The sequence below is a fragment of the Jaculus jaculus genome, chromosome 17, assembly GCF_020740685.1.
Source record: "Jaculus jaculus isolate mJacJac1 chromosome 17, mJacJac1.mat.Y.cur, whole genome shotgun sequence".
NCBI classification, from domain to species: domain Eukaryota; kingdom Metazoa; phylum Chordata; class Mammalia; order Rodentia; family Dipodidae; genus Jaculus; species Jaculus jaculus.
The window spans coordinates 2,579,347-2,603,123 of NC_059118.1; the positions used below are offsets into that span (position 1 = coordinate 2,579,347).

The following is a 23,777-nucleotide window of genomic DNA, read 5'->3' on the forward strand; positions in this document are numbered from 1 at the left end:
TCCTGAGGGAAACTGACCTAGGTTTACCTTAGCTCAGCAGCCTGGGATGATTCTCAGAGGGTTTGTTGTCATGCCTTTCATGTCTATGATGTGTAGGAAAGAACCAAATCCACAGGTCACAGACAACTTCCTCAGTGTCGACTCGGACCCACCAGCACTTTCCACATTGCTGTATGGATTCTGTCACACAGGGAGGGAGGAGGGTGGGGCACAGGGAGTCAGGCCATTGGAATCTCACCAGAGCAAATTTAACTCAATGATAATGTAAGACATCTTTAAAAACATTAATATTTTAAATATTTAAAATTAACACATAGCAAAGCCAAGAATAGTGAATACAAACACACACACACACATACACATACACACCACACATTTGGTGTGTGGCTAGAGAATTTAACCAGCCCTGGAGTGCAAGTTTTGCAAGCAAAGGCCTTTAATCACTGAGCCATCTTCCCAACCTCTCCACAGACATGTTTTTTTCTTTTTTGACAGGAAAAAGGTAGGTTCAAAGGTTCTCACCCATCAGTTGCTACCTTATGCACCCCGTGCAATTCTCTCCCTGCCCTGTAGTTGGGATTAAGTTTGGGCACTGGTGAGATTATGATTATATTATTAGATTATGGTTCAGCTAAAATGTGGTGGTTCCAGATAATGACCCTCCCACTTCAGAGCATGAATGCAAGCCACCACCGATGCAAGTTTTGTGGGATAGCTCAGGTCTGGAGAGCCACCTGCCTGGGTGCCCACCAGCCCCGCAGTGCCTACCATATCCCGAGGTGGCCCTGCCAGCTCAGGGCCTCTCAGTTGGCCAGCAGAGTCATCCCTGCAGATTCCCAGGATGCGAGGCTGCCCTAGGCTTGGGGTCCTAGACTGCAGGTCCGCTTGGATGCTCTGTGGGTGGAATCCAAGCTTTTTCCCAGCAGTGCTTCTGTGGTATTGCTGAGGAGCCAGGCACCACCTCCTTCAGCAGGGGCTCAGTTTGCAAAGTCCAGGCCCTGCCTACCCAGTCCTCAGAAAGCTAGCCAGGGGAGGCTCCTTTCACAATAAAAGCCCTGCCCTATGCAGGGTCTGCTGCAGCCTACTGGAGCCCTGGTCCAACTGATGGGTCACAGTGTTCCCAGTCCTGCCTTCCCTGCAAACCCAGAGACACACCAAGGCTGGGAAGCCAGGGGCACCCCCATTTTACACCTTGGGAAGTACCAGGGCAACCCTCAGGGGGCCCAAATTAGTACCGTCTGTTGCAAAGCCTCTGGAAAGCAAATCTGTTACTGCACATCTTCCTCTGGTTTCAGCTCTGCTCCCAAGGGCGCTTTGGAAAAAAAGTCGTTTGACCACTGAGGGTCGTTAACAATGGCCAGATTTTTCCCTGGACAGTTGAGCCCTGTTCAGGTCGCTGCAGAAAGTGGTTGACACTGAGCTCTCCGCTTTGGATGCACACACTTCCTCCCTGTTCCCTGGAGCCCCTCTGGTGACAGCAGGACCAGCGGGGCTGTACTGGGCTTGTTGGCTAGGATCTAGCTGGCATCCAGAATCAGGCTGGCTTCATGAAAAACGAGTGCCTGGATCTTTTGAGAGTTTTTGCCCCTCAGAAGTCCAATATTTGGACTTCAAAATTAAAAAGGAAGTTAGCCCTGTACCTCAACTCATCTAAAGACAAGGGTTCAAATGTGTCTTCACCATTGTGTGTGTGTGCATTCTCGTCAGAGTATGCATGTGGTGTCATGTGCCATGTATGTGACAAGTGGTGTACACTGTGTGTCTAGATGTGTGTGCCCATGCACATGTGAGTGGAGGCCAGAGGAGAATATTAGGTTTCCTTTCTTTAATGCTCATATGCATACTTCATTGAGACAGGTTTTCTCCTTCAACCTACAGCTGCTATCCATCAGGAAGCTCCAGCAATTCTCTGGTCTTTGCCTACACTGCCCCCCACAATGGCCTGAGGATACAGACATGCATTTCCATACTTTTTCACATGGGTTCTGGAGAGTCAAACTTGACTGTCTATAGCTGAAAGGCCTTCTCTCTCATGCTTACATTTTTTTTCAAGGTAGGGTCTCACTCTATCCCAGGCTGACCTGGAATTCACTATGTAGTCTAAGGGTGGCCTCAAACTCATGGTGATCCTCCTACCTCTGCCTCCCGAGTGCTGGGATTAAAGGCATGTGCCACCATGCTTGACTCTTCTTTTAAAAAAATTTTATTATTTATTTGCAAGCAGAGAGAGAAGAGAGACAGAGAGAGAATGGGCATGCCAGGGCCTCCAGCCACTGAAAATTAACTCCAGATGCATGTGGCCCCTGTGCACCTGGCTTATTTGAGTCCTGGGGAATCGAACCTGGGTCCTTTGGCTTCACAAGCAAATGCCTTAACCACTAAGCCATCACTCCAGCCCTCATGCTTAGAACTTGATAAGCATCCACCCACTAAGGAGTTGAGATAAAGTTACCATGAAAGGATAACCTGTTTTCCACACAATGCCCAAGCAGATTGGGGGAACTGGCTATAGTAGTGTGTGGCTGAGGTGTAAGTCCTCTGGTTCTAGGTCCACAGAAAAATAGTTTTGTGGAAAATAGCAAGTGAACATGAGAGAGAGAAAAAATAGTAAACCTTGAGCATCATGTGTGACATCCTAGTGGCTTCAGGAGCAACACAGTTGAGGACTTCTGGGCATGGTGGGCACATGAGTCCTTACCTGGGCAAGGTAGTCAAAGTTAGATTTTAAAAGGACTACATCTGGGCTCCCTCTCCTCCCTTGCTTTTGGTCCTCCTGGGCAGGATGAAAAAGTGACACCAAGGGTATTGCCGACCTCCTCATTGCTGGGAGAAAGCATCTGACCCGAAGCAGCACATGGAAGGAAAAGGCTTATTTCCACTTGCAGTCCCTTGAAGTTTCTTCATGGCATAGCAGAGCAGAGGCTGAGAATTGCATCGTGCCACAACATTTGGCAGGAAGGATCAAGAGTGAGCTGAGGGCTGAAGAGATGACAACTTAGATGATTGCCTGCAAAGCCAAAGGACCCAGGTTCAATTCCCCAGGACCCACATAAGCCAGCTGGACTAGGTAGCCTGAACATCTGGAGTTTATTTGCAGTGGCTGAAGGTCCTGGCCTGCCCATTCTCTCTCTCTATCTACTTCTTTCTCTAATAAATACATAAATAAAATTTTTATTTATTTTAAAAAGTGAGCTGAGCCGGGTGTGGTGGTGAATGCCTTTAATCCCAGCACTCAAGAGGCAGAGGTAGGAAGATTGCTGTGAGTTTAAGGCCACCCTGAGGCTACATAGTGAATTCCAGGTCAGCCTGGACTACCATGAGACCCTACCTCGAAAACCAAGCAAAGAAAAACAAAGTGAGCTGACTCTATAAAGGTATAGCTGGCCTAAAAAACCTCAAAGACAGCCCTAAGCAACAGAAATCCTGTAACAAGGCTCCAAGCTCCAAATTGCCACCAGGTGGAGACCAAGTAATCATAACACATGAGGCTATGGGGATCATCTCAAACAACCACAAGGTGAGTTTGAGTATACAATAAGAGATCCAAGTCTATTCCTGAACTTACATTCATTCAGCAGTTTGCATGGTACCTCTGTCCTGAGACAAGCCAGCCCCTTCAACAAATTTGGAAGACATTAATTTATGCTTAAAGAATCTAGCCTCTGGCCACGCCTTTAATCCCAGCAGTCCGGAGACAGGTAGGGAGTTCACATTGCAGGACAGTCTGGGCTAGGGTGAGACCCAACCTTGGAAACAAAATAAATAACATAAAATAAAAAAGAATGTGCTCTCACTTTTGGTTAGAAAAGCTTCTCTTTTCAGATGGCAGTGACCTTGGGATGACTCAGAAGGCAACATGCTGCAGAGGAGAAGTGACAGAGGAGTGTTCAGCACTGAAATATCTCTATCACACCTTCTAAGGCTTAGGGTCCATTGCAGGAGGTGGCAGAAAGAATGTAAGAGCTAAAGGAAGGGTAGGACTCCTTACAACGTGCTCCTCCAGAAACAAAATGGCTTGAATATCCATTACCTCACAGTACTTGACACTACCTACTCTAGACCATCATAATAGGAGGGAAAGATCATGACATCAAAATAAAAGAGAGCCTGATTGAGAGGGGGAGGGGATATGATGGAGAGTGGAGTTTCAAAGGGGAAAGTGGGGGGAAGGAGGGAATTACTATGGGATATTATTTACAATGATGGAAGTTGTCAATAAAAATAAATAAATTAATTTTTAAAAAAGACTCCAGCCTCATTCACGTTTGCCAGGCCTCTGATTCCTCTTGTAGGCATTTAAAGGAGACACTCACAAGCAAGTGGGAAAACAGCCTTATATGGCTTGTGTCTGTTGGGCAGGACAAGGGCTACGGCCACCCAGAAGAGTAAGGGCATTAAGTTGGCTCATTAGTGCCCTTGAGCCCAGTCCTGTAAGCCAGTGTTCAATGGAATTGAGAATAACTAACCATTCTTGCTCCTGCTCCCTTCTTGATAATGTCTTTGGTCAACGAACCTAACACAGGACCCCCAACATGGAACATGGCTCTGGAGAGGACCCCTAGATACGTGTTCCAGTAACCAGAGGTGGGGAACAAACAAAAGACTGGCCCTCCAAAGTTCCTAGAGAGAATCACAGGGATTGGTCATCGAGTATGATGACGCACTTCCGGCCCAGTCCCTATATCTCCCTCTTGGGGGCGGGGCTTCTGAGTTCTGCTGCGTGGTGCCCAGGACCAGTTCCTGCCGGGAAGCATCGCTGGCCGATTTGGAGTCGTTGGTGAGTGGTGTGACGTGACCGGGAAGGTCAGGACGAGGTCCAGGAGAAGAGGAGGAGGCGCAGCTGCTTCTGGGGTCTTCCTCTTGGCCCTGTGGAGGCATTGGCCTCCTGTGGCTTGAGCACTGACGCAGAGGCCTCTGTGGCCTGGGCGCCGGCTGGAGGCACTTCGGCCGCAGCACGGTGGGCGGCGAGCCTGGGCCTTCCCGGCCTGTGAGGTCTGCGGGAACACTGGCGGCCATGCACCAGCATCCTGGGCCTCGTCGAGCCCGAGGCTTGCCTTGCAAAAGGCGTGGAAAGCCTGTGGTCATGTGAGGTGCTGATGCTCCAGGACGTGGGTGGTGATGATGTGGGCGTGGTCACTGGTCACGTGAGGTGCTGATGATCCCGGGACTTGGCGTGATGGTGCCACACCACCCTTAACATTTCTTGCATGAAAATTATTTTTCTTTTCATATCATCTATCTATCTATCTATCTATCTATCTATCTATCTATCTATATATATATATATATATATATTTTTTTTTTTTTTTTTTGGTAGGGTCTCGCTGTAGTCCAGGCTGACCTGGAATTCCCTATGTAGTCTCAGGCTGGCTTCGAACTCACAGCGATCCTCCTACCCTTGCTTCCTGGGATTAAAGGTGTGTGGCATTCCCGGCCTAGTTCTTCATTCTGCTGTGTCTCTCTTCTTTAAGACTAGTCTTGCCACTGATTAGGAGAAGTGATTGATGAATCCTTCGCGTGGCCTTTAATACAAGATGAGTCCAATCTTTCCAGGAGAGTTCAAGTAGAGTTACTGTTCCTAATGCTTGTTTACCTGCAACTCCTGAGTCTTGTCTTTTCCCTTGACAGGAATAAGAGACTTGGTGATGTCTCCTGTGCCGCCTCCACGCAGCCCTCAGGTAAGACGAATTACATTGCCGCCGTGTATAAAGGATATAGAAATACACATTCATACTGTAAAGAGATACATACGAACTTGTGCAGGACTATGCAGCATACTTCAAAAACTCCTCATTCTACTTTATGTATACCACCAGCTTTCACTCTCTACCTCACTTTTACAAAATAAAAATACTTGAGCGCCACTCCTGTAAGTAACTTAACATTATTAGAAAACTAGAACTGTCTTCTCCCAAGTAAGGCAAAGTTACCCATGATTCTGACTGACACAATGGGATTGTGTGTTATGTTCCTGCACTGCGTGTCAGTGGAGTCATTCCATTATGCCGTAGATGCACTCTGGTTGTTCCCAGGTGCTTTCGTTTTGGTTTGATTTGTTGAGGCAGCTTCTTACTGTGTAGTCCAGGCTGGTCTCAAACCTCTGGCAATCCTGTTTCAGTCTCCTCACTGCTGCCATTATAAGTAGGAGCCATGATGTCCACCTTTCCACTTTTTGACTACTAAAAGATGGCAGTACAATAGTTCCTCTTGTTTTTGGTAGACCTATGCATTCTTTTGTGTATGTAACATATCCATGATGTATTATACATTATACTTATATATGAATGCATCTATACATACATGATATAACAGAAATGTGTGTGAGAGAGAGACAGAGAATGAGAAACTGTTAGATCATGGAGTGTACATTTGATTAGTTTTAATACTTCTGGCAAAAAGTTCTCAAGCTCTCAGTTTTGTAATACTCTAATCAGCAGTGAGTTACTTCCTATGCTTGTCTGAGATCTTTGAAAGCTACAACTTGTCGTTACAGAAAGCACTGACTTTTGAGGATGTGGCTGTGTCTGACACTAAGAATGACACTATGAATGAATGGGCCAGCCTGACACCTCACAAGTCTCTGTGCAATGAAGTAATGCTGGAGAACACTATGCATGTGGCGTTTCTGGGTAAGTTCTGCTGCATATCTCTCCCTGGGTCCTCAAAGGATGAAGGGCCTGCTTACGATTATGAGCTGAGCCCAAGTTCTAGGGTGCAGACAGGGGAAGCTGGAGCCCATTGATCTCCAAAGGGTTTTCCTCCTCTTCCCATCACAAGCTATGCCCCTTTCTTTCCTGCAGTAGAGGTGATCTCTTCTCCAGCGTTGTCTCCTTCTTTTCCTTTCTTCATCATAGCGGAATGTGTGGTTTTTATTTTATTTATTTTACAGAGAGAAAAAGAGAGAGAGAGAGAAAGAGAAGGGCTGCACCAGAGCCTCCAGCGTCTGCAAATGAACTCCTGACACATGCATCATCTGCTGCATCTGGCTTTCCTGGGTCCTGGGGAATCAAACCTAGGTCCTTGGGCTTTGCAGGCAAGTGCCTTAACCACTAAGTTATCCCCCCAGCCCAGAAAATGTGTATTCTATGACCAGCACCATGTTGTGCAGTTTCTCATAGTCTGTTACTCATTGCTTCCCATCCCCTTAGACAACAGACCTCTTTTTTTTTTTTTTTTTTTTTTGTTTTTTTTGGGTTTTTGAGGTAGGGTCTCACTCTGGTCCAGGCTGACCTGGAATTAACTCTGTCATCTCAGGGTGGCCTTGAACTCAGCAATCCTCCTACCTCTGCCTCCCGAGTGCTGGGATTAAAGGCATGCGCCACCATGCCCGGCTTGACAACAGACTTCTTCAGTGTGTAATGTGCCACAGTGCTGATCCCCCTGGAGTGTGGTGAAGAACATGATAAATACTTGACTGTTTATGCCTCATCACCAGTTTCTGCTTTCTCACACACCTGCAGCATTAATAAATCTATCTGGTGTAGTATTTATCTTGCATACTAGTCAAAAGAACAACTATAAAATATGTTTGCTCTTCATGACACTACATTTAAAATTTTAAATTATTTTATATTGAAATATGGTATGTTAGCTTACAGATATTGTGGTTTATCTCTTACAGGGTACGTCTCAAAACTAAAAAGATACCGTAAGCTGGTTGAAAGGTTAGCACATGCAGTGCCACCGAAGGCTTTGCCACCAAATGCTCTGCCACCGAATGCTCTTTCAAGTCCCAAGCAATATGAAGACCAGAAAGAAGCTTAATTCTTGATCGTGAAATATCAGTGTGCCAGGGAAGGAGTTGATTCCGGAGTCATGTTAAAATTATGTCAAATGCCAATTGTGTTTTCTGTAGATGTGGATTCCCACAGGGTTTTTTCAGGTTCATTAAAGTTGATTTTGATGCATAAAGCAAGCACTCATGTTTTTTAATAGCTTTTAAGATGTTACAGTACAGGCTGGACAAGTGGCTCAGTGGTTAAAGGCACTTGCTTGCAAAGCCTGCCAGCCCAGGTTCCACTCCGTAGGACCCACATGAAGTCAGATGCACAATGTGGTACATGCATCTGGAGTTAATTTGCAGTAGCAAGAAGACTTGTGCACCCATTCTCCCTCTACCTTTCTCTCTCAAATAAATAAAAGCTTTATTTTTATTTATTTATTTGAAAGAGAGAATAGGTGTGGCAGGGCTTTTGGCCACTGCAAACAAACTCCAGACACATGCATCACCCTGTGCATCTGACTTATGTGGATCCTGGGAAATTGAACCTTTGGCTTTACAGGCAAGTGCCTCACTTGCCAAGCCATCTCCAGCCCAATAAAAGCATTGTTTTAAAAGATGATGCAATTTACAAACCATACATCATTCATGCTTATTTTCCTTTAATGTAGGTATGCCACCTACATGTGTCTGTTCTGATTCATGTGTGCAGTCGCATGTGGAGGCCATAGGACAACCGTGGGTGGTGTTCCTGAGGCACCATCCTCCTTTACCGAGAACAGGTTTCTTGTGGATCTAACTGTAGGTTACCTGGCTAGGGATCCCCTGTGTCCATCTCCTCAGGCTGGGATTATAACACACTCCACAATGCCCAGCTCTGTCTTAACTTAATGTGTGCACTGGGGATTGAACTTGGGTCCTCTTCTTTGCAAGGCTAGCACTTTACTGACTAGCTTCAGTCCTAAGTAGCTGTTTCAAGTGAACTACAGCTAAACCTCAAACAAATCTGTAGGGCAGTGTGAACTACAACTAAAAGGACTTGGGGGCTGGAGAGATGGCTAAGTGGTTAAAATGCTTGACTGGGAAGCCTAAGGACCCAGGTTTGATTCCCTTGTCAGTACCCATATACATTCACTTATGCATATGTATTGGTATGTGGAGGGCAGGAAGAACAACCTCAGGTGTTGTTCTTGACACCCCACTCTCTCTGGTTGGTACAGGGTCTCTCATTGGCCTATTGCTCTGGACTGCCTGGCCAGTGCATCAAAGGGATCCTCTTGTCTATCAATCCGGTGTTGGGATTACAGTCATGCGCCAATATGACCTGTATTTTTTTTTTTTTTTTTTTTTTGGTTTTTCGAGTTAGGGTCTCACTCTGGCTCAGGCTGACCTGGAATTCACTATGTAGTCTCAGGGTGGCCTCAAACTCTCGGCGATCCTCCTACCTCTGCCTCCCGAGTGCTGGGATTAAAGGCATGCGCTACCACGCCCGGCTTATGACCTGTATTTTTACATGAGCTCTGGGAGGGTCTTCATGACTGCAAATCAAGCACTTTACTGAATGATCTGTCCCCCAAGTCCCCTTCAACCCTCTTTTTTAATGCCGAGTTTCACTATATATCTCAGGCTGCCCTCAAACTCGAGACTCCTGTCTCAGCCCCCTGAACGCTGATTTTGTAGGCATGTACCACATGACCTACTCATTTATTAGTTAAAAATATTTACAGTTGCCCTTGAAATAGCTGTTATTAGTCTATTGTATAGATGGATGAATTGAGGCTAAAGTCAAGTCTTTTGGACTTGGGGAGAGTGGAAATGTGTTTTGTTATCCCCTGAATTTCCCTCCTCAGACATGGGCAGTGACCTCCACAGGTGTAAAAAGGATCACACACCCAGCTTGCAGGCTGGAAGGTTTCATACATCCAATCCAATCCCAGAATCCAAGTTCATGGAAGGTGGATATGAAGGTTTACTATTATAAAGGTGGATTTATGAGGATTGAGGGAGGGAACAGCACCGCCTTGTGGCCAGCATTCCACATAGGTGTCCTATGTACACCTGTGTAGGGTCTGCTGTCCTCTGCACACTGACTTTCCCCACATGCTCGCCAGGAGAAACATGGTCTCCTGGGTGATATGGGAGCTAGTGGAACCCTTCAGAGGTGAGGTCAGCGGGTGGCCCTCCAGTTATCACCATGACGTGGTACAGGAGGGGGAGGATCTCGTTGGGGTAGTACTGCACCATTTGGGCTTAGAACCTCCACAGCAGTGATCCAAATAAAACTTTTCTTTTGTTCAGACACAAAATGGCCTGGATATCCATGACCTTGCAGTGCCTGACACTGCCTTCGCAAGACCCTCATAAGAGGAGGAAAAGAGGATGACATCAAAATAAAAGAGACTAATTGAAAGAGAGAGGGGATATGATGGAGAGTGGATGTGTGAGGAGGAAAGTGATGAAGGGAATTATCTTGATTTATTGTCTATAATTATGGAAATTTTCGATAAAAAACTTGGGGCTGGAGAGATGGCTTAGCAGTGAAGGTGCATGCCTACAAAGCCCAAGGACTCAGGTTCGGTTCTCCAGGTCCCACATAAGACATACACATGGTGGTGCATGTGTTGAGTTTGTTTGCAGTCTGGAGTTTGTTTGAAAGCCCTGGTGTGCTCATTCTCTCTCTCTCACTCTCACTCTCTCTCTCTCTGACTCTAATGAATAAAATAAAATGTGTTCATGCGATTTAAAAAAAAAAACTTGTTTTCATCAGGCTCATTCCATCAGGGAATTTATTAAAATGACACAGTGTTGACTAACACAAGTAGAAATTTGCACATACATAAAAGTGCTTCAGCTGGGCATGGTGGCGCACACTTTTAATCCCAGCACTTGGGAGGCAAAGGTAGAAGGATTGCCGTGAGTTCGAAGCCACCCTGAGACTCCATAGTGAATTCCAGGTCAGCCTGGGTTAGAGTGAGACCCTACCTCAAAAAAACAAAAAACAAAAACAAAAAAAGAAAGGAAGAAAGAAAAAGAAAAAAGGTGCTTCATTGAAAACATTCTGCCACTCAGTGTTGGGATGATGGAAGAAAAACATGATTAAGACAGTCGTTTCTGAACTAAATTAAACTTGTCTTTTCAAAGAAAGGAAGGAAGGAAGGAAGGAAGGAAGGAAAGAAGGAAGGAAGGAAGGAAGGAAGGAAGGAAGGAAGGAAGGAAGGAAGGAAGAAGAGTGATTGTGAGGGCTACCTGCCTGCAGCATGTGGCACCCTTTGATCATGAAGTTTTTTTAGGCTGAGGTGGCTGGCTAGACCAGTGTCTCCTTCCTCCCTCACCACTCCATGCGTGTCCCTCCCAAAGCTGAGCACTTGGATGAGGAGGGTAACCTGCCCTGAGTGGGGAGGGTGGCTCTTTGGACAAAGCTATACGAGTAGCTCTCCTCCTCTTCTAAAACCTCCAGGCAAGCTCTCAAGAAAAGGCACAGCCTCTGTCCTAAAAAGAACTGACAATGTGGAGACAGGGATAGAGGAGGGTGCGTGCCTTCACACTCAGTTTGTAGCAGGTTTCTTCCAGTAGATGGCACAAAGCCCAGGAGTTGAGAAGAAGTGGGGGTGGGGAGCACAGAACATGGTGGCTGATGATCAGGGCCGACTAGACCAAAGTCTGCAGTCAGGCCAGGCTGTGCAGAGGCCGGAGGAAGCTTCCATGTACTCCATGAAGGAAACTTGCTGGTGGCCAGTGCCCAAGCTGGGGTCCATGTCCCCAGGAGGTACACAGTGAGCCTCTATGTGAACAGAGAACAGAGCCACTCTGTCCTGAAAGAAAAGGTATGTGTCCACTTACCCTCCCCCCAGCACAAGACATCCAAATGACCCATTCATGTCCATCCCACCCTTCTACCCTCAAACTGCCCACAGCCTCTGCCTCCAGTAGACCCTGAGTCTCAGCACTGTGACCCAAGCCCCCACCATAACTGGGATAGCTTGAACCTGGCTCAGGCTCTCCCAACTCACCCAACATCCCTGCTTAAGAGCAGCCTGCTGGGAGCTGGCCGATCCCCCTATCCAATGCAACTCAGTGTATGCAAGGCGTATGTGTCAGAATAAGATTGTTTTCTGTCCATATGACCATAAATTTGCACATGTGAGAGTGTGACTGTATGTGTATCCATGTGACTCTATGTACAGTACAAATAGCTGAGACACAAGCAAGAAATTGGTATAAGAAGTTCCCTGATATCAGGTGACTTTCTTTTTTATGAGAGAGATAGCAAGACAGTGAGCCAGAGAGAAAGAGGGAGAGATAATTGGCATGCCATGGCCATCTGCTACTACAATCATACTCCAGACGTGTGTGCCATCTAATGTGCATGCGTGACCTTGTGTATCTGCCTTATGTGGGCTCTGGGAAGTTGAACCCAGGACCTTAGGCTTCACAGGCAAATGCTTTAACTGCTAAGCCATCTCTCCAGCCCTTTGGTGACATTCTTCCAGGAACTTCCCTAGCCCGTGGTGGTCCAGGCTCCATCTTCCCTAAATGCTTCCATTCAGATAAGTCCAAGGGACTCCAAGGATCCTCTCAGAATTCCCTAGACCTCCCACTAGTCTGTATATAAGATAACTGGCCCCACTGTGTACACACTTGGTTATTCCCTCAGGACCAGTGGCCTAGGCTCATTTCACCCTGGGACCCAGATCCTGAGCCCATAATTTCACAGTCATGGGGCACAGGTACTTGGCTCATCTGAGCCTTACTTTCCTTAAGAAAAGGCAGATCTGACAGAACACCCTTCCTGGGAGAGAAGGTGTCATACCTGAGATCCAGTTACACACCTGTTGCACTGTAGCTGATCCAGACAACTAAGGAGGATCTTCATTTTCCAGGTGGTTCTAAAAGAGGCGGTCTGCCCATTGCAAGGAAACACCTTCAAAGGTAAACTGAAAGTGCCCACAGGAAAAGAGCATGTGACACAGTTCCTTCCCACAGCCACTTAGCTGAAGTCCAGGCCCATGGCCAGCACCAGGTAGCTGCACTGGCATCAGAGACCCCAGGCCAGGCAGCACCAGTGACTAAATCACTGTACTCATTTATTCCTGGAACTGTCTGCCTCCTGGTTTATGATTATAAGGGGATTACACAAAACCAATTCAGACACGGAGAGTGCAAATAAACCCTTGGTTTAAAGATATTCTAATTTATAGAATGTCAGTTTTATTGAGAAAGTTATTATATGAACATGTTGAAATTGATCATGTTCCCATCAGTTATACTCTCTTTTTGATCTTCTTGAGGCTGGGTCTCACTATGCCATGGCTGACCTGGAACTCACTATGGAGTTGCAGGTTTGCCTTGAACTCACTACTTCTGCCTGTAGACAGCTGGGATTTAAGGTATACACCACCATGCCTGGAAGTTATACTCTTATGTTCCCTCTCCCCAGCCCCACTCCACACAGGGACGTCCTCAGAGGGGTTCATGGGTAATCCCTGTGGGGTCCTGAATGCAGCAGTCAGTCACATGGGAGGACAATGCCTCAGAATACGATTTCCGCCTTCCCCCTTAGGTGCTCTTACCCTCTTTCAGCTCCTCTTCTGCAGTGTTCCCTCAGCCTTGGACAGCTCAACACTAAAGGAGATTTGTGTTCCCTTTTAAAAAAATATTTATTTAGGGCTGGAGCGATGACTTAGCGGTTAAGTAGCTTGCCTGCAAAGCTTAAGGACCCAAGTTCAATTCCCCAGTATCCATGTAAGCCTAAAGCACAAGGTAGCTTATGTGTCTGGAGTTTGTTTGCAGAGGCTGAGGCCCTTGGCATGCCCATTCTCTCTGCCAGATAAACAAATAGAAATAAAAACAAAATAAATAAAGAGATAGAATATTTATTTAATTGTTTAATAGAGAGAGAGAGAAAATATGAGTGCACTAGGGCCTCCTACCTCTGCAAACAAACTCCAGACACATGAATCATTTTGTGCATCTGGCTTTTTGTAGGTACTGGGCATCAAACCCAGGACATCAAACTTCACAAGCAAGCACCTTTGAAAGTTGAACAGTTCTGAGCACAGATTAAGGTTCAGCTAAGAGGTAAGGATCCTTGATGCCCATGCCTCATACTTCAGAGCAGAAATGAAAGCCACCATCCTGCCATGCAAGTTTCAGGGAACACCTCTGGCCTTGGAGGGCCCTTGTCCAGGTACTGACCAGCCCCTCTTGGTGCCTACCATGTCCCTGGGGTGACTCTGCCAGCTCAGCGGCACTCAGGCAGCTTTTAGACTCAGCCCCACAGCTTCTTGGGGTACAAAGCTCTGCTGGGGTCTTGTTCTGTACCTGCAGAGCAGACCCACAAGGTTCCTGCTGCCAACCCCAGCCAGGATGCTTGGCTGGTGAGAACTAAGCTTTGACTCAGCATTGGGTCTGAGAAAGTGCTAAGGAAGCCAGGAGCAGCCTCCTTCCACAGGGAGTTCAGTTTGCAAAGTCCCAGCCCAGCCTCTCCAGTCCCCAGAAAGCTAGGGAGAGGGAGGCTCTTTTCACAATAAAAGCCGTGCCCTGGGCAGGGCCTCTAGCAGCTTTCTGGAGCCCTGGTCCAGGGGCTGGGGAGGAAAGTATCCAGTCATGCCTGCAGTGAAATCTGTTATGAGCATGTAAGGACCAACATATGGTCCAGGGACAGTTTAGATAAATAAGTTTGTTTTTCTTTGTGTGTGAGAGCAAAATTGCAAAGTCAACCTTTGTAAGCAAAAATCTAAGAAAAAAACTGAGTACAATGACATAGTAAGAGATTACCAGAAGGTGTGTGCAACCCTAGATAAGTAGTGGAAAATACAAAAAACCCAGCTGCTTAGCAGCCGCTGTCCCAGTCCTCCCGACACTATGACTGACTGAACGGCTGCTCAGCGGTCCGGACTGAGACCTCCGTGAGACGCATCGCTGATCCGAATTCATCTGCCCGACACGCTGTTCAAACGACCGAGACGACTGAGACTCGCCTTAAAAACTGCGAACCGAGAGAAAGTCGGAGCACGGACCCCGCGTCGCCAGGTTGTGACGTCAGAAATCTCACAGACCGAGTCTCGCGATACTCCCAAGTGTCGCGATATCAGGTTGTATACATTTTAGACTCACTAGAAATATTGTGTTAGTAGTGATGAATATAATTTGGATATATATTATATTAGCTATAATATTAGTTGTGATAGTTTGGACTTGCTTGTGTGTGACTTTCATCCCAGTAAACTCCTTTGCGAGTACACCAGCGTCTGAGTATTATTGACCTTCATGGGCGGAATCCTCTCAACCAATCACCTTTGAGAGTGCTCGCGACAAAATCCCAGCGTTGTGCCAAGGCTGGGTGGCCAGGGGCACCCCCTCCTATGCCTTACCATGTACAGGTGCAACCCTCCCTTCTGAGGCCCAAATTACCACCCTCTGCTGCAAAGCCCCTGGAAAACAAATCTGTTAGTGTACCTCTCCCTCTGGTTTGGGCTCTGTTCCCAAACTCTGTTTGGAAGAAAAGTTTCTTGACCTCTGCAGGTCATGAACAATGATCAGATTTTCCCCTGGACAGCTTTTCCCTGTTCAGGTCGCTGCAGAAAGTGGTTGACACTAAGCTCTCTGCTTTGGATGCACACACTTCCTCTCTGTTCCCTGGAGCCCCTCTGGTGACAGCAGGACCAGAGGGGCTGTACTGGGCTTGTTGGCTAGGATCTAGCTGGCGTCCAGAATCAGGCTGGCTCCATGAGAATCTGGGTTCTGGTGGCTGCCAACCAATGCCCATATCTTTGATAAATTTTGCCTCTCAGAAGCCCAATATTCGAACTTCAAAGTTTTCAACAGGAGCCAGGTGTTGTGGTGCAAGTCTTTAATCCCAGCACTCGGGAGGCATGGCCGAGAGTTCGAGGCTATCCTGAGACTACATAGTGAATTCCAGGTCAGCCAGGGCTAACCTGAGACCCTACCTCAAAAAATTCTAAAGAAGGTTGGCCCTATCCATCAACTCATCTAAAGACAATGGTTCTAATGTGTGCACAACTCATTGTGTTTGTGTGCATACAATATGACTGTGGTGTAATGTGCAATGGATGGTATATAGTACACTTTGTGTGTATGCATATGAGTGTGCCCTTATGCACATGTGAGTGAAAGCCAGAGAAAAATAGGCATCCTTCTCTCATTGCTCATATGCACACTTCGTTGAGACAGGGTTTCTCCCTCAACCCACAGCTGCTGTCCTTCAGGGAGCCCCAGCAATTCTCTGGTCTTTGCCTACACTGCCTCCCACAGTGGCCTGAGGATACAGACTTGCATTTCCATAGTTTTTCACATGGATTCTGGGGAGTTTACAGGAGAGTCTACCCACAAGGCATTCTCATGCTTACATCTCTATAAGCAAGCACCAAGGATTTGAGATGAAGTTACCATGCAGGAGTAACCTGGGTTCCACACAATGGCCAGGCAGCTCCTGGAGAAGTGATGGCTGCAGTAGTGTGTGCTTGAGGTGGATGCCCCTCTGGTCCTAGGGTGCTTAGTCCAAAGAATAATTGTTTAGTGAGATTAAGTAGCTGAGTATGAGAGAGATAAAAAGATGTAAATCTTGAGTCCCATATGGGATTTCATAGTGGTTTAACAGTAAGAGAGGAAAGGACATCTGGCCATGGAGGACACATGAACCCTTACCTGGGCAAGGCAGTCTAAGTTATATTTTAAAAGTACTACATACATGCAGGCTCCCCTCCTTCCCCCGTTTTTGTTTCACCTGGGCAGAGTGAGAAAATACCATGTCTCTGACACAGAGGGTGTTGCCGACCTCCTCCTGCTGGGAGAAAACATCCGACCCAAAGCAGCATACAGAAGGAAATGGTTTATTTCCGCTTACAGGCTCTTGGGGAAGTTTCTTCATGGCATGGAAGAGCAGAGGCTGGGCATCACATTCTGCCACAGCATTTGGCAGAAAGCACCAAGAGGGAGCTGACCCTAGTAAAGGGGAGCTGACCTATAAAACCTCAAGGCTGACCAGAGCGACACAGATCCTCTAGCAAGGCTTCACCCCCAAATTGCCCTAGATGGTATCAAGTACTCGCAACACATGAGACTATGGGGCTATTGCATTCAAACCAGCACAGAGTTTAATAAGTTTTAAAGACTCCAGCCTCATTCACTTCTGCCAGGGCTTTGATTCCTCTTCTAGGCCTTGAAGGGATGGATTTGTAAGCTAGTGGGAAAACAGCCTTTCATGGCTTGAGTCTGTTGTTCAGGACAAGGTCTAGGGCAACCCAGTAGAGAAAGGGCATAAGTTAGGTCATTAGTGCCATTGAGGCCAGTCCTCTAATCCAGTGTTCAATGGAATTAATAAATAACCATTCTTCTTGCTCCTCCTTCCTTCTTGATGATGTCTGTTAGTCAATGATTCCAATCCAGCTCTGCCAGGCGCTTATTCACCTGTGCATGGCATTCCTAGACTTGTCTCACCGGACACAGATGGTGGGATCAAACAAAATGCTTGGTCCTTCACTGTTCCTAGAAAGAGTCAAAGGGGATTGGTCAGCGAGTATGATGACGCACTTCCTGCCCAGTCCCTGTAGCTACTGCTCGAGGGGTGGCTTTTGAGTTCTGCTGCTGGCGCCCAGCACCAGTGTCTGCTGGGAAGCGTGGGCGGCCATTTTGGAGTCGTTGTTGAGTGGTGTGAAGTGACAGGGAAGGCCAGGACCGAGGTCCTGGGAGGAGAAGACGCAGCTGCTTCTGGGGTCTTCCTCTTGACCCTGGCTGGACTTGAAGGTGGGGCTGGGGTGCAGATGGCCTGAGGTGTTTGTGTCCTTAAAGGTCAGTGAGCCTAAACCCGTGAGGCTGCGGGGTGGCCGACTTAGGCCTCGGTGGGGCTGGGGCATCGGAGTGTTGGGGTGACTGGCACCACGCATTCACTGACACGGAGTTGTGGCCCGGAGAGTTTCCTCCCCACAGCGTGGGCAGTTGAGGGCAGCGGGAGGCTCTGGGAGGTGATGGAAGCTTGGGGCCCACGGAGTCCAGAGTGTGGGCACCTGCAGTGTGGCCTGCACACCACATGTCCGCTCTGAGTTCTGGCGCTGGGGTGGCCCAAGGCGTTCGCACCCGGCTGTGAGGGCCTGTGGCCATGTGAGCCTTGAAAATGGCGGCCTTGGCCGGGCCACAGGGGATCCAGATCATCCGGGGACTTGGTGCAATGGCGGTGTGGGCGTGGTCACTGGAGTCCTGGTGATCCGGACGCTTGGAGTGGGGGTTGTGCAGACCAGCAGGGGCGCTGGTGGGCCGGGAGTGATGGTGTGGGCGTGGTCACTGGAGTCCTGGTGATCCGGACGCTTGGAGTGGGGGTTGTGCAGACCAGCGGAGGTGCTGGTGGCTTCACAGCTGTCCCCAGACTCCAAGCCCAGCTCTCAGGGCAGGGTGCAGCCTGTCAAATTCCAGTGCACAGACAGAGGCAGGTCTTTGCCTTGAGGTCTTCCAAGGTGTCGGTTGTTTCTACTTCAGAACATCTTGCCAACAGGAGCAGCCCTGCTCTGCTCAGGGCATCTTTGTTCTAGCAGCCTTGAGCTACTGTGGAGCCTGTGAGCAAGTTAAACACTTTGTGCCCTCCAGGTGGTCCCGGGAAATTAGTATGTGATTTCATTATTCACCAAGCATGATAGATGCCCAATCTGAAAGGTTATAGGGCTGCCATAACTTTGAAAGTACCGAATTAACTGAAGTTATTTTCACTTTCATAGATGGAGCTCACTTTGTATTCTCAGTATTCAAAGCTTTGAGATTTGGGGATTGGCTAATATGAATTTCAGTTCCAAACCTCATAATCAATCATATCCATTAGGACACAGTGTGTACTCTGTATCACAGTCTCCTATGTACAGTGTTAGAGAAGTGAAGGGTTCTTGGCTTAGCTCTCTTTATTATAGTCTTCTGGTTACCTTCTCCATTGTGGTAATCAGTCAATTTAAACATTTGCTCCTTGCAGCTAATAAAGTGTGTTTTTCCTGTGTAATCAATTTTATTTATCTTTCAACTAATTTTTGTTTTGTTCTGGATTTGTATTTAGCTCAGACTAAGGATTCAACTGTTTGAGTTTATTGGCGACATTTTCCTTCAAACCACCTCACTTAACATTACACATTCCCTGCATGATCCTTCATTCTCCTGTGCACCTGCTATCACTTCTGTAAGGCTAGAATTGCCCCTGAGAAGGAGAAGTGATTGCTTCTCATGGCCTTTAATGCAACATGAGTCCGATCTTTGCAGGAGAGTTCAAGTAGAGTTAGTGTGACTAATGTTTCTTTGTTTTCCTGCAGCTCCTGACATTTGTCTTTGTCCCAGACAAGAATAAGAGATTTCGTGATGTCTCCTGTGTGTGTCCCACCAAGTTCTAAGGTATGTTGAATTGTCTTTACCTTAGTTAATACATACATGTATACAAGGATATAGATACACTATGCATTCATATTGTAAATATATACAGATAAATATGTGCCTGTGTGCATAAATATGCAGCATACTTTATAAGTGCCTCATTCTATTTTATCTTACACACACCACCAGTTCTCACTTCATAGATCACTTTTACAATAAAATAAAAAGTAAGCCAGGTGTGGTGGCGCACACATTTAATCACAGCACTCTAGAGGCAGAGGTAGGAAGATTGCCATGATTTTGAGGCCACCCTGAGACTACATAGTGAATTCCAGGTCATCCTGGGCTAAAGTGAGACCCTACCTTGAAAAACAAAATAAAATAAAATAAAAATACATATATGAGCACCACTCCTATCAATATCTTAACATTCTTAGTAAACTATAAATGGTACCTTTTATGCCTCCTCCCAAGCAAGGCAAAGTTAACAACAATTCTGACTAATATGGTGGATTAATGTGTTGGTCCTAGACCGCGAGTCAGTGGAGTCATTCCACATGTACTTCTGTGTCTACCAGTTTTTTTTAAATCACAGTGTCTGTAAGCTCTGCCCATGTGATTCACTTGTGTCCTCCTTGTTTTAGTACCAAGAGTTTCTATTATTTGATTGTTTCTATTGTTTATTAATTCTACTGTAGATGGACTTTGGTTGATTACAGGTATTTTATGCCTTCTTTAAATTTTTTTTTCTTATTTTAGAGAGAGAGAGAGAGAGTTGGTGCACCAGGCCCTCAGCCACCTCATTAGAACTCCAGAAGCTTGTACCACCTAGTGGGCATGTGTAACATTGTGCTTGCCTCACCTATGTACCTATGTGCATCTGGCTAATGTGGGATCTAGAGAGTTAAACATGGGTCCTTAGGCTTCTCAGGCAAGCACCTTAGCCACTAAGCCATCTCTCCAGCCCCTTTTTTTTTTTTTTTTTTATTTTTTTGAGGCCATGTCTTACTGTGGTTTAGACTGACATAGAATTCTCTGTATAGTCCAGGCTGGCCTCAAACTCAAGACAATCTTATCTTAATCTCCTAAATATTAAGATTATAAGTGAGAGCCACATGCCTAACATTCCAGTTTTAACTACTATAAAATAAGAATATAGTGGTAGTTCTTATCTTTTTGTAGACATAGATACTCATACTTTTGAGTGTATATGAATACATAGATATGTACATGATATATATCATATATATGTGAGCGAAACTGCTGAGTCATGGAATGTGCATTGGTTAATATTAGCAATTTTATTCAAAGGTTTCCCAAAATAGTCAATCAGCTTGGTACTCTGCATAATTTCAGCAATGTACAGTGGCTTCCCACATTTGTAAAGTTTACAAACCACCGGCTCTGGAGGATGGGGCCAGCCACTTCACTAAGGAGGAATGGGATGCTCTGACACCTGCTGAAAAGGCCCTGTACAAGAGAATGATGGACAATGATCCTGTGCATTTGGCATTAAAAAGTAAGTTCTGCTGTACATCTCTGCTTGAATTCTGAAAGGGCAAAGGGCCTGCTTATGATTATGAGCTGAGCCCATGTTCAAAGGTGCAGACGGGAAGCTCTGGAGCCCATTGATCTCCAAAGGGCTTTCCCCCTCTTCCCATCACAATCTGTGATCCTTCCTTCCTGCAGTACGGGTGGTCTCTTCTCAGCGTTGTCACAGTCTTTTCCTTCATCAAAGTGGAAGAAGTATTTTCTAGGACAAGCACTGTGTTGTGTATTGGGGTCCCTGATCCCAGCTTCTCATTTGTCTGCTAACCATTGCTTCCCATCCCCTTAGACAACAGCCCTTTTCAGTGTGTAACATGCCACAGTGCTGTGCCCCCTGGGGATTATGGGGAAGAACGAGATAAATACTTCACTGGTTGTGCATGATCACCGGTGTCAACTTTGTCACTTTTACAAAATTAAGAAACATTCAGTGTAGTATTTCCTTATACTCTAGTCAAAAGAATGAGTACAAATAATTTTGCTCTTCATGAATACTAAATTACAAAGAAGTCATTTTATATGGAAATGCAATACTTTATCTTACAGATTCTGTGGTTTTTCTTTCCTGCAGCATACACATCAAAAGTCAAAAAAGTTTTCTTCAAATACTTGCAGGGATTACCACAAGTGGGAGCAAACCCTCCTCCAAATGCTGAGCAGGGTAAAGACCAGAAGAAAGCTTAATCCCTGACATTTAAATGCAGTGTGCCAAGGAAGGTGTTGATTAACAGCAGTTGTAGAGTTGTCAAATGCAGCTCACTTTTTCTGTAGATATGTGAATTTTACAGACATAGTGTTTTTCAGTTCATTAAAGTTTTGATGCATAAATTCAGCACTCATGTCCTTTATTAGTTGATTATTATTTATTGATTATATATACATGTGTGTGTGTATATATATATATATATGTGTGTGTGTGTGTGTGTGTGTATATATATATATTTGGTTTTTCAAAGTAGGGTTTTGCTCTAGCCCAGGCTGACCTGGAATTCACTACATAGTGTCAGGGTGGCCCAGAAGTCCTGGTGACCCTCCTACCTCTGTCTCGAGTGTAGTGCTGGAATTAAAGGCGTGTGCCACCATGCCCGGCTATTTATTAATTTTATTTTAATAGAAGGATTGTACTTCTAGAACACTCTCCCCTGATCCAGTTATGCTGAGGGTCTTTCTCAATGGGCTTATTTGTATTCATTGTGGGGACAAAGAGGCCTCAATTAGCCTCTGTAGGGGTGAGGAGGATGGTCCTCAGGCTATTCCCACCAACCCTGTGGCTTTTACAACCTTTCTGTCCTCTGTTCCACCATGTGCTTTTTTAACAGCTTTTATGAAGATAAAATACACCAACAAAAGGATGCAGTCCTGCTTATTTTGCTTTTATAATTGTCCATGTGCTGGTTCTTATGTATGTGCTTATGTGTGTAGGATCATGTGGGGGCCATAAGACAACCTTGTTTGCATTGCTGGTAGAAATCACCCAACCAAGAGCAGCTTCTGGCTTACAGGCTCGAGGGGAAGCTCCACGATGGCAGGGGAAAATGATGGCATGAGCAGAGAGTGGACATCACCCCCTGACCAACATAAGGTGGACCACAGCAACAGGAGGGTGTGCCAAACACTGGCATGGGGAAACTGGCTATAAAGCCCATAAGCCCGCCCCCAACAATACACTCCCTCCAGGAGGCATTAATTCCCAAATATCCATCAACTGGGGAGCTAGTATTCACAACACCTAAGTTTATGGGTGACACCTGAATCAAACCACCACATTCTGCCACTGGCCCCCATAAACTGATAATCACACATGATGTAAAATGCAATGCATTCATCTCATTTTAAAAGTCCCTGTAGTTTTGGGGCTGGAGAGATGGCTTAGTGGTTAAGCGCTTGCCTGTGAAGCCTAAGGACCCCAGTTCGAGGCTCGGTTCCCCAGGTCCCACATTAGCCAGATGCACAAGGGGGCGCACGCGTCTGGAGTTCGTTTGCAGAGGCTGGAAGCCCTGGCGCGCCCATTCTCTCTCTCTCCCTCTATCTGTCTTTCTCTCTGTGTCTGTCGCTCTCAAATAAATAAATTAAAAAAAAATTTTTTTTAAGTCCCCATAGTTTTTATCAATCCCAATGATGTTCATACATCCCCATAGTCCAAGATCTTTTAACTGAGCCATAATACCAAAAAATAACCTCAAAAAACCCATAATGGCACAGAATAAATATTCACACTACAAAAGATGGCATTGGGCATAGCAAAGAAACATTCAACCAATACAAGATTTAAAACAACCAGGGCAAATATCAAACTCTGTAGCTTCAAGTCCAGCAACTCTAACCAGTGACAAATCTTCAAGTCCGATAATTCTAACCAGCAACAAGTCTCTGGCATTCCAATTCCGCCCCTCCAGCTAGGCTACTCACAGTCCTGGGAAACTTCATCAGGGCTGGTAGCTCCTTGGCAACCATCTCATGGTCCCAGCATCTCCACTGGGTCTCCACTGCAAGCCACGGTTCATCCTCATGGCCCCATGGGGTCTCTATGCAGGCAACCAGCAAACCTGCTTCACACTGCCCATGGCCATTTCCAAAACACAAGACCATGTTGCAAACTCAATGACCCTCTTTCCAGCATTTCTTATACTCCACGATACCAGGTAGGGTAACAATTTGTTAATCCAGGGGGGAATAAAGCAGACTTTGAAGAAAAGAACACTCCGTGAGCACCCAGACCCCTTCAAAAAAGTCTACATTCTTCTTGTTGCCCCAGCGCAGGTCAGCTAGCCCAGTCTCAAAGGTTGTAATCTCTCAGTTGTAGCTGAACGGGCAACAGTTCACCCAAAGATTTTTCTTTCTCTGCCATATCCCTCTGCACACACCAGTTCATTTCTACGCAAAGCAACCCTGCACAACTTCTCAGGACATGGGCATAAGAGCAAGCTTCTCACACAAACTGCTAGCCCAGTTCAAGCAAAGCTCTTTCTCACCCTCATAAGCCAAACCTCACAGTCCATAGTTCTTATTGCATTCAGGTCTTGCAGCTCAGACCAGAATAGTCCATCAAGCTGTACTTAACAGCACTGCAAAGCATCTCTTAGGCCAACGTTTCAAATCCTCCCACAGTCCTCTTGAAAATCAGCTCCAAAAGGCCAAAGCCACACAG

At 46.2% G+C, this 23,777-nt stretch overlaps 1 protein-coding gene across 3 annotated transcripts in view; it reads right to left on the reverse strand.

Annotated features, from left to right (window-relative positions):
* Gask1a (golgi associated kinase 1A) overlaps positions 1-927 on the reverse strand; it is a 55,004-nt gene extending 54,077 nt beyond the window's left edge. For 2 of the 3 annotated variants that reach the window (XM_045136892.1, XM_004662125.3), the window contains exon 1: positions 769-927. In XM_045136892.1, coding sequence (XP_044992827.1) covers positions 769-771 — 3 coding nt within the window. In that variant the 5' untranslated portion in view covers positions 772-927. Of the gene's footprint in view, positions 1-27; positions 181-768 lie in introns of all 3 variants that reach the window. The other variant, XM_045136890.1, reaches the window with a different exon arrangement.
* Positions 928-23,777: the final 22,850 nt, after the last annotated feature.